Source organism: Pleurodeles waltl, chromosome 5 (genome assembly GCF_031143425.1).
Source record: "Pleurodeles waltl isolate 20211129_DDA chromosome 5, aPleWal1.hap1.20221129, whole genome shotgun sequence".
Classification (NCBI taxonomy): domain Eukaryota; kingdom Metazoa; phylum Chordata; class Amphibia; order Caudata; family Salamandridae; genus Pleurodeles; species Pleurodeles waltl.
In genome coordinates, this window is record NC_090444.1 from 410,653,661 (window position 1) to 410,667,902 (window position 14,242).

General features: G+C 41.5%; 1 protein-coding gene across 1 annotated transcript in view; it reads right to left on the reverse strand.

The window, feature by feature from the left end:
* Positions 1–556: 556 nt before the first annotated feature.
* Positions 557–14,242, reverse strand: part of LOC138295709 (GDNF-inducible zinc finger protein 1-like) — a 194,666-nt gene continuing 180,980 nt past the window's right edge. Inside the window, exons 6-7 of the mRNA XM_069234171.1 lie at positions 8,319–8,476; positions 557–6,353 (exon numbers count right to left, since the gene is read on the reverse strand). Coding sequence (XP_069090272.1) covers positions 6,111–6,353; positions 8,319–8,476 — 401 coding nt within the window. The 3' untranslated portion in view covers positions 557–6,110. The remainder of the gene's footprint in view (positions 6,354–8,318; positions 8,477–14,242) is intronic.

A 14,242-nucleotide genomic window follows, 5' to 3' on the forward strand; every position in this document is an offset into this window, starting at 1 on the left:
ACTCTACTAATGGTAAAGTACCAGTTGGACACATTACGCTTTGTGGCAAACCAATAAATGGCACTACTTAGGAAAATTAGACATAGGATTAACTAAGAACCCCTGTTTGAAAAAGATCCCTAAATAATTTTGCAACCAGGAATGGATGTTTAACGACCCACGAAACAAGGAACCCAGTACTCCCAGAGCTCACGTCTAGAAATACATGGCTTCAACATGGTTTCTAAAGTATAAGTCTATGACCATACTGAAAAGGTTAACACCACAAACACTGCATGCCCAAATACTCTGTACTGCCAAATATTAGTGGATTAAAGTCCTGTGTGTTCAAAATCGCAATGAAAAAGGAGATTTGTATGACTGCTAAGCCTCTTCATGGCTCACGTTGTTTGAAAAACTCTACCCAGAAGCACTTCGAAATTGCTTTGCTTAAAAAACATAAAACACTCTAGTTGTATTGAATACTCTAATATATCTGTGTGTCTGTTACAGTAAAAACAATGTTTGTGAAGGAGGCTGAATTAATTGCACTGTATTCAAGTTTTTTTATTTTATTACGGCAATAGCAACTTAAAAAAGCGCCAGGATGCATTAAGTTACAATTGTAGCAGTTACTGCAGGACAGAGTTCGCTCTGAGTGGGGAATATCAGTCTTTATAAATGTCAGAAGCAACACAAGGTCTATTGATAAGAAGGGCCAATTCGATATCACAGCTGTATCAAACAGAGATGTAAATCTGGCTGTCAAGTTCTAATTACATCTGCATTATGAGCAAAAAAACACAACATCTGTCTCAAATGACCACAACAAAAACACTGTACATTACCCATTGGTCAGTGTAAATATCATTTTCTCACTAGTTGGTACAAAATTGTACCGCCATTATTGTAAAATTTCCTATCACATGAGGAATTTATATTCCCCACCCCTATGGAGTGTGCAGACAGTAGGCTGCTCATTCATCCCCGTATCACCAGTGGCTTTTTTTTCAATGGTTCTGCACACAACAAGGAAGTTACTTACCTCTGGTAAAGCTGTTTTTGTTGGATACTCCTAACACAGATTCCTCACCCTGCCTTAGGATACGCCACAGGTGCAAGACTGGATCCAGAGGTTTTTTCCATTGAATTCCTCCAGCATGCTGATAGGTGCATTGTTCTGGTCTGCATTGGCTCCATACTACCCCAAAAGTGGCAAAGTGAAATTGCATACATACATCACTCCTGCACACTCACCTCAGTTTAAAAAAAATATTTCTCCTTCTTCACCCAAAGGTGCAAAGAGTGAACAAATGTTGGTAACAATGGGCTAAGTACTAACTTGAGACCTTTCTAGATGTTAAAAAGGGGCCACGCCACATAACAGGGAGGTGGGAGGACAGTGAGGAATCTGCAGTTAGATAAAGTTTCCAGCATAAAGAATGTTACCAAACATAAGTAACTTGTTCTTCAGGTGTGTAATTCTAACCATAGATCTGTCACCTTAGAATAGATACCAAAGCAGCACCTCCTCGAAATGGAGGGTCTGTGAAGCAGACACAATCGGAAAAGTCTTGTAAGAGGAGAATGTGAAATGTCCTACCTAGAGGACCCAGCTGCCAAAGCAGTAGTGCTTTATGAAAATAGGTACTGATGACCATGTTGCAGCCTGGCAGATGTCAAGGACAGGAACTCAGTGCGCCAACGCAATGGTAGCAGCTTTCAGCCTGGTGGAATGGGATTTCAGACCTTCTGGGGGCTGATTTTTGGCTGGGGTGTAGCTGAGCACTATCCACCTCTCTTTCCCTTTTTCGCTCCTTAGAATTCCACAAAAAGCTGATTGTCCACTCGATGTTTCTTGATATGATCAATGTAAACAATTAAAGCTCTTGTTGGGCCAACTGATGAAGCCTATCCTCTTTCCAGGAGTGAGGGTAAGCAAAGAGCGCTGGTACAGTGATGTATTGCCGACCATGGAAAAGAGTCAAGACTTTTGGTAAGAAGGTCACCTGAGCGATTAGCATTAATTTGTTTGGAAAAAAGGTGGTGTACGGTGGTTGTACTGAAAGTGTTGGTTGTTCACTCACTGGATGAGCTGACATAATTGCAAAGCGGAAAATAGTCTTCATGGTCAGGAGGCATAGTGAGCAGTTATGCATCGGCTCAAGGGGGGTTACATGTGAGAAATGTCAAGACTAAGTGAAGGTCCCACTTTAGCAACACAAACAAGATGGATGGAAACATGTTGAACCTTTAACAAATTTCATCACAACAGGTGATCTGAACAAGAACGGTTGGTCTGGCAAACGTAGAAAGGTCAAACGGGCAGACTGAGAAACCTCTGTAGTGCCCACTGCATGTCCTTGCTGGGCTAAAGACAAAAACAAATAAAAATACATCTGACAGCTTCCCCTTTAAAGGGTTAGTGCTGCTAACAACACACCAGTTACAACTGTTTTTCCAGCACACAGCATAAATGGATTTTGTAGACGTGCACCTGAGAAAGATGACATTCACCAGTTCAGGAGGCAAATCAAACAGTCAATTGCCGATGCTCAATCTCCACGCATGCAGATTAAGGTGAAAGACCCTGCCGTGTTACTGAGACAGGAGGTCCTCCCAAATTGAAAATCTGATTGGAAAAGTGATAGTTATGTCCAGGAGTTCCAGGTACCACACTTTCATGGCCCCAATCTGAAGCCACTAGTAAGACTTGCTCCTAGCTAGTGTTCTCCCAACAGTCAAAACACCCTGCGCAACCTCACAATGCAGACACCACTTGTGGTCTACTGGATGACATCTGCTTATTTCGAAGCCCGACCCCATCTGACATTCACTGAGCCTGCTAGTTGGTTGCGATCAGGAAGGTGCCCTGATGCTCCACCCACCGCTAGATATACAAGGCTTCTTGCCACAGGTCCCAGGACCCAACTCTGCCCTGCCTGTTGCAGTACGACATGGCAGTGGTATTGTTCATGAGAACTTGCACCAGCCTCTCCTTGACAGATGGCAGGAAGGCCTTCAGAGCAGACGAGTGGCCAACAGCATCAATAGACTGTTGTGGCCGGCCCTTGAGCTCCACCTATACCGAATGACCACCCCAGCCCATAATTGTTTTGTCTGTTACTACCATCAGCTCTGGTTGAAGAAGGGAGATGGGCCTGAATGTGGACCAATTGCGTTCAAGCAGCCAACACAATAGATGTTGAGTTGTCTCCCCTGAGATCTGGATGGTGTTGGAAAGGTTGCCTTGAGGCTGGGCCCACTGTAATTGCAAGTCCCACTGTATGAGTCACATCACATTGTTGATGAGAAGAATACACAAGGCCAAGAGGCTAAGAAGCCTCAGAGCTACTCTCACTGAGATTCAGTATCAAAATTGAAATATCACTATCATAGTCCGAATGTCCTGAACTTACGGTTGTGGAGGAAAAGCCCTGAACTCCACTGTGTCAAAGATTTCCCCAAGAAAGAGAAGCCTCTGCAAAGGAATCAGGTGGGACTTCGGCTCATTTGTCACGAATGCGGAGTCCAGAGTAGACAGGATGTGTGTCATCATGGACATTTTTAATATGCCCTTCTGCAAGAAGGCATTCAAAGGTTGACGATCTACGATATGCCCAATGTCCTCATCCTTTGTTGGGATAAGGAATTAGCAAGAGTAACAACCACCATTTTTTTCTGAGCCTCACGATGCTGCCCTTGGACACAAGCAGGCGTACCACCTGTAACAGGATGGACAGTTGCTCCTCTGAAATTTGTCCTGGGTGATGGGGTAGAAAATGCAAGGCATAGTGGTTTTGAACAATCAGTAAAACCCATCTGTTGAATGTGATAGATCGCCAACATGGGAGGACATGTTGAACCCTGCCTCTCACTGGTTGGGCATGCTCCACCAAGGATAAACTAAAGCAGTCTTTTAGCAGTAACAGCAGGAGAGGAGGAGTTGGAAAACTAATGCCCCTGCTGGCCTGCACACTACCTGCCAGACCAGCGTCTACGCCCTCAAAAGGACTGGCTTGTCTGCTGCATAGCTGTGTATAAGCCAGCCCTCTGGAATAGCCACTCTAACTCTGAACTGATGTAGAACTTGTTTGGCATGGGTCAGCAGCCCAAAGGAACGTGCTATAGGTATGCTTTCTTTAAAACATTCCTAAGCATGGTCTGCTTTCTCTCCATAGAGGCTGGACCCATCAACAGACATGTCAATAAGGGAGGCCTGCACATTACTGGAGAATCCAGCAGACCTCATCCAGACCTGTCTATGAACGACAACACTGGTACTGACAACCTCGCCTCCTCCCTCCCCCCACCCCCGGCAACCTGTGGTATCCTGTCCTGGATGAATAACATACTTGCCTGTTCCCCTGCCCATCATGTATCTTTGGGGCCAAAGAGGTCTTAACATCTTCTGGGACTGCCAGCAAGATCTCACTAGCCATGTCCCAAACAGGCATTTCAGTAGGGACACAGCAATTAAATTGCATTCACAGATCGCAGTGCCAGATGGGCAGAAGAAAACATGCATTTACCAAAAGCAGCAATCTTATTGGAATCTTTATCCGGGGTGGTGGTTGGAAATGAATTTGGATTCACTTATTGGTCGAAGCCTGCACAATAAGGGTCTCTGTCGCTTTAAGGGGGTGCTGGTAAGAAAATCTGAGTCAAAATGCACCTGTCTCCTGAATGGCCACTTGCCTATTTACAGACAGGCAAGAACATGATTTTAACCAAGTGGCCATTAGAGTATCTGTGAGGGTATCATTAACTTGAAGTAGAGGATCAAATGTTGCAAGCCCAGGTTGCAGAATTTCTGACAAGAAATGTGTTTAAGTCTCAGTGGATGGTAGCTATAATTCTACTCTCTTTACTCTCTAACTCTCTTTTTTTGGTGGCCTCTGTTGCGAGTCAATCTCTGTCTAATGAAAGGTGTAAAGCCCACTGTTATTCTGTAAATAAAGGTATATGGCATCATCAATATATTAAAGGAAGAGTAAGCCACCCCCTCTCCATCATTATCATCAGCACTCTGGGGCGCACTCAGCTTTAGTACAGGATCAGAGTCAGAACCAAAAAGATAATGGAACCTCTGTTGGTAGTTACAACATGGTAGAGGCACAGGGTTAGAGCCAGGCTACATGGTGGCTGGTTGTACTTTTTTAATTTAATACTGTGTCATTGGTCGAGCCTGGGAAGATGTCAGTTTGGGTCCGGCACTTAATTATCTTCCAGAGCAGGTGGTGGTGGTGATACCGGTGGCAAGGTGGCAGGAACAGCCATGGATCTTAGGACCAAAGTGGAAGCCTGTACCAGAGTAGGTACAGGCATGGTAACAGGTTTTAAGGCCACAGACAGCACCTGGAAGGAACCTGCCAGGGGTAACCCAACTGGAGACCCCTGTAGTTGGGTGGTATCCAAAGGCGCACAAGAAACTTTTAAGGTGGTGTGGAGCCAATGCGGAGTCGCACAATGCCACTTAGAGGCTCATTGGAGCAATGCTATGACAATAGTTCTAAATCCTGTTTGGTGCCTGGCGGATAAACTAAGGTGAACAATCTGCTGTTAGAAGTTTCCATCAGAATTAGTATGGAAATAAAAATGAATCCTTGTTATTTACAGATCGCATGTAGAACTTTAAGACGCACTGGCAGAGCCTCAAGGCTATCTTTCCAATTTCATAATACATTCTTGATATGGGCAACCAACCGTAAAGGACAGATTGTTTCCGTGTTTGAATGAATGTATATATTGAAATATAGGATGCATGTATGACAAACCCAGCAGATGAGTAACACAGCACGAAGCAGCAGGTATGAAATTGAGATTTTCCACAATCAAAGCCAACCAACAGGTTGTCTGTCAGACACACGTTACCAGGAGCACACTTCAGAAGGGACATGATAGCAAACCATTTATAAAAGACCTGATGTTATGTTCTTTTGGAAAGGTTTCTTTATGTATTATAGATGGCTGTCCAAAAGACAGGGACCGACACAACTCCCACACTTTGAGCCATGACATGTCCATCGAGGGCCAGTGTCTGAAATCACTAGTGACTCAAACCCACTAGTTAAAAATCTGCGAAACATAGATACTTCCACATTTAACCTGTTATGTTAATATGCCATTTCTTACAATTGTGTAAAAGATAGTTCATTGTCTCTAGGTTTGCCGTTGGCGATCAAGTCTTCTGCACCGTTTTCACTCACGCCTTCTGGTTGAGGAAGTTTTTCTTGGTCTACAGACCAAATGTCTGATGCTGAATCATCACCATTATAGACATTGGACAAAGTTTCAATTTTGGACCAGTTATGAACCTTCTTAGTAGTCAGATCTATTAAAAAGCTTCTCCAGTGTGTACTTCGATCATGGATCTTGGAATAAAAGAAAAGAAATCACACATAAATCAAAAGAGACAGTGTAAATAATATTAAAGAAAACAAATCACAACAAGAATTAATTCTAATACTATACACTCTCAGCATGCCTGAGTTCAGAGTGGTATAGTTTTTCGCAAGCATGTTTCATGATACCCAAAGATGAACATAAATATTTTCTAGTTAGAGTGGGCCACACCCAGTCCTGTGCTAAAGAGTCCCCACAATACTAGATCGTCACTCTAACCAGCTAAAAGGCCTTAATTGTACCTTGATTTCTTCTGTTTAAGGGAACTTTAAAACAGAAATGTCTTTCCTAGGGAACCTTGCCTTTTCGATTGTTCTCAAAAACCACCTCCTCAACCATGAATAGTAACATAGCTAAACTACCCTCTACTCATGATAACTTAACCCTCATCTCAGTTAACCCCACCATTCTGGTGTTATATAATAGCCTTATAGCCTGATGCGAGGGCTATACCTCTTGTTAAAGGTATTGAACCTGAGTTATAGGCCCGAGCTGTGAAAGCGTTTTCACAATTAAGACTTCACATAATTAACCTGTATGATATGTTGTGTACGCCTCAACCAAACACTGCCTTTGGACAAGGCGTTGTACATTGAGTTTTCATAGAGAAGTGTATTTAGCTTAAAACACTAACAAATGTGTTTTTCTCTTTCTTTCCTTTCTTCTTTGTTTTGCTCTGACTTCTGTCATGGTCATAAGTGTATATCTTTTTATGACGTAAATGCTTTTTAACAGAATGACTAGAAGATGTGTTAGTTCTTCTACCCATTTGACCTACATAAAATATTATTAGGTATTGAAATGTTAGTTTAATTTTCATAAGTTAATTGTTTATGAATAGATTTTGTCAATAGAAAACAATGAGAATGGGAGTGATCTCACAGAGTAATGTGCTGTACTTACCTTGACTTGTTTAGTCTTATAGAAAGAAGCGCTGGGAAAATGAGCTGCATTGATAATTGTGTTACGAATTGTAGTTAGTTGTATCTGATGTTTAGGATGATCTTTAATAAAGCTTGCTAAATCGATGGAAGCTGTCATGTTCCCATGAACACTACATTTCTGTTACCATGCACAGCTGCAGAACCATCCAAACCAATAGGAATTGTGCAGTTTGTGCACATACACTCCTGGTGATAGGGGCTACAGTATTCCAACAGGAGTGAGACTAAAAGCAAGCCTGCGTCAACAAAGCTGCAGGAGCAGCTTGCACGAAAACATAGCAATGATGAGAATAATTCATAAATTCATCCGATTAAGAACACAAGCCAAGACATAGCATAAGTGGCACACTTGTGGCTTAAATGAACACAAACTGTGGAGCAATTGACACCCATGGCCATTTTAGAGTCCAGGCTAGAATTTACTCAATACATATGAGGACAATAGACACAGCAATATCTGTATGAAAACTGCATACACGCTCAAACTCACACACTCCACTACACATCATCCACTGTAAAACACTACAACTCAATGATTTAGATTCACTTACGCAGTTCCAGCACATTAAGGGATGTGAACGATTACACATGCTAGACATACCTCAGTTCACAAAATGTTGCCTTTATAATGGCAGCACACATTGGCACATGCTTGACACGCATAGAAGCAATGCATGTAGATTGCAGCTATTGGCGAGTCCCTTGTGTCAGGGTTCAATGACAATGAACAAATGTTCGATGCACATAGCTGGGTATGAATGGTAGGAATGGAAACTAAGGATTATTGGGGCACAAAGCCCAGTGAATGTGATAAGTCCTTCCATCTTGTACCACTATATCAAAGGGCTGGTTAAGCAAGCAACATATGTATCACCCCTCTTCAGAGTATTCAATAAAAACAAAGCATCATACAATAAAAAACCACACTTTGACCTGTTTTGTTTTCTTCTGTCTGTGAAACAGAATAAAATGAGATAACAAAATACGTACAGAAACATGTCGCCTCAAAGTAGACATGTCAGTAAATGTTCTTTCACAAGCTTTGCATTTATAAGGCTTTTCTCCTGTGTGAATGCGCTGGTGCCGTCGCAGAGCTCCCTGTTGAGTGAAGGTTTTCCCACACTGATCACAGAAATAAGGCCGAGTCTCTACAGTAAAGAAGAAATATTTAAGAAGAATGTACTAGTACTGTGAGCACATAACGTTCAAATATGTGGCATAACAAAATAGCAAAACATGTCTTGTAGCTGCCGATGTTTTTCTTTTTTTAAGTTAATAATCCCTTATTGTTGGTTTGGTTTTCACGTCTCATTGTTATTCAAGCATTTTTGCAAGGATTGCAACCAAATTTAAAGAAAATCTATTCACTGAAGAAAGCTTAACTCCCGTTTGGAAAATAAACTGAAACATTATCTTCATCAAAATATGTTTCGAATCAGTTTACACTCAATTAAGAAACACATGGTGTCATTTTAAACTGTTCTTCAGTCACCTAACTTTGGGACAGATGTAAAGACACAGTACGCAATAAGTGGTCGAAAATTGTACACCAATTTTGAGACCCATCGATGATTTTGAGACGCATCCCATGCACTATTACGTCGCAGTGCAAATACTCGAGTAGCAGAACGACTCGCCTAATTAAAATTAATTAGGCAGGTCGCTATGTGTGAAACCTTGTGATTGGCTACAAACAAGGGGCTGGTAGCCGGCCAGGAACAGCAGACCACCATTCCTGTGTTTGTATTCACCAACGGGAAACCTTTTTTTATTGTTTTTTTAAACATCTTATATTCTTTAAAGGAATCGGTATAATTTTTTAAAAAAAATAAGTTTCCAGTTTGGGACAACTCCGTGTTTCCGCTGGATCACTGCTTACTTCTCCCTTACCCAAGGCCACCTGACACCATAAACAAAGAGGAAAGGGTCCCAAAGGAACCAACTTTGTGAATCAATTACCAGCTCCTCTGAGGTGTCACTAAGTGATAAATGGTTTGTAACTGCAATTGCGGTTCCAAACCATTGATACCTGCCATACCAAATCGCAATTGGGCAAGGATGCCCCTTTCATGCCTGTTCCTAATTGGAAAAATAGGTTTGCAAAATATAGCTAAAACCCTTTGCATCACAAATCCTGTGATTTTGTGAATCACAGCTTTTGCCATCGCAAAATGGGGTTGTGCCACTGGCCCATAGTGCTGTCTATAGTTTTATCTTTGTAAATCTATACATTGGTCTATGTAGCAACCCTGATTCGACTTTCACACCAGTTGCGCTGTTTGTGGATTATTTTACAAATGGCTTTAAGCAGGCAGAGATTGGGCATACCTGGAACCATTTACTGGCAGCAAAATATGAACCTGGTATGAATGCTCATAAATTGGCATAGATTGTCACCAAGATCTCTTGAATTTCGAATAAGCTGCAGAGAAATTTGAACATACACTAGTACTTTTTTCAAGGACAGTCCAATTATGAAGAATAATGTTTTTTAAATCGATACCTTCATGTTTTTTGTATTGCTCATTCTTTTTTATATCAAAATTAGATTATCCAGTTGTCATATGCCTTTTTTGTTTTAAAATAAATATACATTTTTCTTATGCTATACAAGAATACATGTTTAGCAGCAATATATTACATCGAGGCATTATTCTGTTCATGAATAGATCTCACAAAACACGTCTAACACGAATTTTGGCAAAATAAAACTATAATCATAAAAACATAGCTAATCATGTATTTCATAATAAACAGATCAGACCTATGATATTTGACATAGATCAAGATTTTATAAAAATTTTCGATCTGGGAAGAGATCAACAGTAAAACATTGACAGAGATAAAACTTCATACAGTAGAATTAAATTCACATACAAAATTCTATTTTGCATGTTAGACTATATGAGACAAAATGTGATACATATTTAAAAAACTCTTAAAAAATTCTATAGCACATTATTTCATTAACCAAGTTATATAGAAACTGAGTGGCTGCTCTAGCCGATGTAATATTGTATTTCATAAACAGGGGTTTTAAGTAACATATTTAGCAAATTTTAAAACTGGTCAAACAAATAATTCATGATCAACCCTCTGAACTGCATCCTTGCATAAATTACACATCCTGTCAACCCAACTTATTCGTCGCCACGCATCCACAACACAGCTTAAGGGGAAACAGTTTAGTCTGAACATAAGCATGCAGCGGCAGATCCCATGATCCAAATTCCATCTTAGGTAAGGCTGTGAGACCAAAACACTTTGTGTCCTAGTTACTTCCCCCTGTTTTTTTTGCCTCCCATAATGGTGACTATCCTGTTCCATAGTACTAAGTTTCCTGGAGGATTTTAGGAAGCCTCTAAGACTGCCAAAGCTCATATCTTGCAGATTTACCAATTTCAGGCTAAAGCGCTCAAGTAGCAGAATAAGGTTCCGCATCAAAGAATGGTCACCCCTTGCCGAAGTGAAACCTTCAATACTTATAAGTTTCCCCAGAGAATGCTCTATTTAATACATAAGATGATAGCCCCAGCTGACTATAGCTACCAAACCCCTTACAAAGGTGATCACCAGCCCAATTTTGATGCATAGTGCCTCCATTGGGGCAATGGTGTTTAAATTACAAATCGATCTCAGGATTTTCTCTTCTACTTTGTGCATAAAGTGCTTAATATTTAAAGATTACACCCCATAAAATAGTGTCGGCAGAATTTTCATCTTGTAGACAGTCAGTAGATGAATAAAATGTCTTCGGCCTGTAGCATCATAAAGTGCCTTAAATACGTTTGCATCGACAGAGCCTTATTTGTCAAGTGGACAATATGATCTTTCTCACTTAAATCATCAAAGAAAGTTTTCCCTAAGTATAGATAAGATTGAACTATTTCCATAGGCATAATACCCAAGAGCCAACTATAGATAGTCTTCGGGTGGCAACCCTTCCTTTGAAATCTCATTACTTTACTTTTGTTTATATTGCCTTTTAGGTAATGTCTGTCCTCAGAAGCTGTTAAAAAATGAAAGCGTTTCTGCAAACCTTTAGGGGTCAAAACCAGTAATACAATATCATCTGCATAGAGGAGAGCTAATCATGTCTATCAATAGTTGCAATTGTTTGCAAGTTACTCTATCTCAATATGAATTTCTTTATACTTTCACTTGAGTTCACAAATATAATACGTTCTAAATAAAAGCACTGCACTTTTTATTTTTCTCATTTTCTTGTTTATGCTAGTCAATATATTTTTGCAAGGTATTTTGACATTGCATTAGGGTCAACAGATTGTCATAATATCATAATTGTTTAACAGCATTATTGTTGGTTTTCTTATACATATATTATTATCTCATAATTTCTTTGGAGCCTTTTCAAATTATGCTCACTATTATGCACTGTATTTTGATTAGCTTCTTAGATTCCATTCCGATCTTGTACATATACGGCTAGCTGTAAAGTGCGTGCTGTTTCAAGTCAAGAATAGAATTCAACAGGTTTTAAATATTATATTAAAATTATTGTCATACTTGTCTATCACCATTGTTTCCTTACTGGGTAAAAGTGTAAACCACATTTTGTACAAAACAACAGTTCCAGGCTTGAACTGTTCTGTTTATGACCTATATATAACAAATTAGAAAAGGACTTTCACAAACTATAGTCAATAACTATATTACTCGCTACAAAAGAACATTTTGTGAACTAATTTCATATGGAAGTAGAGGTCTTGAGAGGGACATGGTATTTCCTTCAGTATCCAGTATGAATATAAACTCCTGTTGTCCAATATGGCCACCACCGCATGGTGTTGGCATCCTATGTCCAACGTATGGTCAGAAAAGAAAATGGCTGCCTTCATAAGTTGTCATTGAGATCTTTCATATAGATTTCTTAATTAAAAGGTAAAGTTTCTGTGTAAGATATATTTATATAATGAAAAGAGTTATTTGGTCCCAAGAAATGCTACTGTTCCACTGATCAGAAAAAAATACCAAGATGGGTATTAACTGTGACATCATAAGACACAACATGGAGAAAGGGGGTCAGCCACAGGTTTGTCTGAGTGCACCACCCTTCTTTGACTCTGTGGCTGTCTGTCCTTTCTGGGATCAACCTACATCACATCGCAGATGAATACATTTTGTTTGGTATGGCCACTGAAATTGATAATGGGGAAAGGAAGAAGTCCCTATCAACTGTAGCCACCCTCTGTTCCTAAAAAGGGTGTGCCATCTTCTTGGACAACAGGGGACACAAAGGTCAAAGACAACACCTAAGTGCTCCTTGAACTTACAAGTAGAACACAGTGAAACATATAAACATATAGGCCCTCATTACAACCCTGGCGGTCGGTGTTAAAGCGGTGGTAATACTGCCAAAAGGGCCGGCGGTAAAAAAAATGGGATTTGGACCCTGGCGGTTACCGCCATCCAACACCTCCACTTTAACACACCGACTGCTAGGGTGGTAACAGCCGCTGGCCTAGAGACTTCAATCTCCAGCCCGGCGGCCGTCACATTCCCACCCTCGGCATTACGACCCGGCCTACCGCTATGGTTTTCGTGGTTTCTGTACCGCCACGAAAACCATGGCAGTATGCACTATGAGTGTCAGGAATCCATACCCTGGCACTGATAGGGGTCTCCCCTACCTCCCCACCCCCTTCCAAGAGTCCTCCCCCACCCGCTCTTGCCCCCGCACATATACACACCCACACGCGCACCCATATACACACATGCACACACGCAAACCCACCTCCACCCACGCATGCACACATACATACCCACACACCAACATAACTTGTCACACACATGCATCCACAACACACAACACTCACAAGCACTCATTCACGCATGCATCCAACGTGACTCACACCCGCATGTACGCATCCCAAAACATACACACACACCCCACACACACACAACACCCCCCTTTCCGGTTGGAGAAACCGACTTACCTGCTAGCAGGGGGTCCTCCAGCAGGAGACGGTCCGCGACGCTGCTGTCAGCAGCAGCGTCCACCAGCAAAACACTGCCAGGCCGTATCATTGCTCATTATAAGTTTGGTGGTGTTTTGCTGGCGTTGCGGTGCTGTTTTCAGCAGCACCACCGTCCGCCGCCATCACCATCGGCGGTGTTCCACCAGATTTCTGGAGGAATACCGTCGGTGGTCATAATACGCATTGCCGGCTGGTAGCCACAGCGGTGGTATGTTGGCGGCCGTCGCCGTGGCGGGAGGCCATCATTACCGGCAATGTTGTAATGAGGGCCATAGTCTGTTAGCGATGCATACTAAGAGTTGGTGCTGACTGTGCTTAAAAGTTATGGCTGTTTATTGTGCTAGGTGGGTAGGTACTGACACTGTCCAGTTCCCCAATGCTACACCTTGCTGGTGAGTGCTGCAGTGGCTGTGCTCTGGGTGTCTGACAAGGTTGCTGCTCATAATTGCAGTTCTGTCCCCAGGTCCCCTTCACGGCAAGGTTTGTCAAATCGAGCATCTATATTTTGGGTCTGATTCCAAATGTTATAGAAAGTTTTTTTTTTTTTTTTAAATAATCAAAGCAAATACATGGTGTGATTATATTTCAAGATGGATGCTGAATTTTGATCTGGGTTCAACTCTCCTGTGAGCTATAATCCTTTTGTCCAAATTAACAACAAAAGTGGTGACACTTGCAGTTTTTGATCAGTTCGAAGATTAATAGACTTCTGTCTAAAACTGTCAATGCTGACGATCATGACTTATGCTGAACTGAACTGAAGGTTTCAGTAGAGTGCGTAGCTGGAGAATACAGGGCATGTGTGCTCTGCCTTCCAGTTCTGGGGTGCTTTGCAAGAGAGGAGGGTAGGGTAGCCGACTTTCCATTATCACTTTGTAGGAAACTCTCCATGTGTCGAGACACTTTGCCTGCATG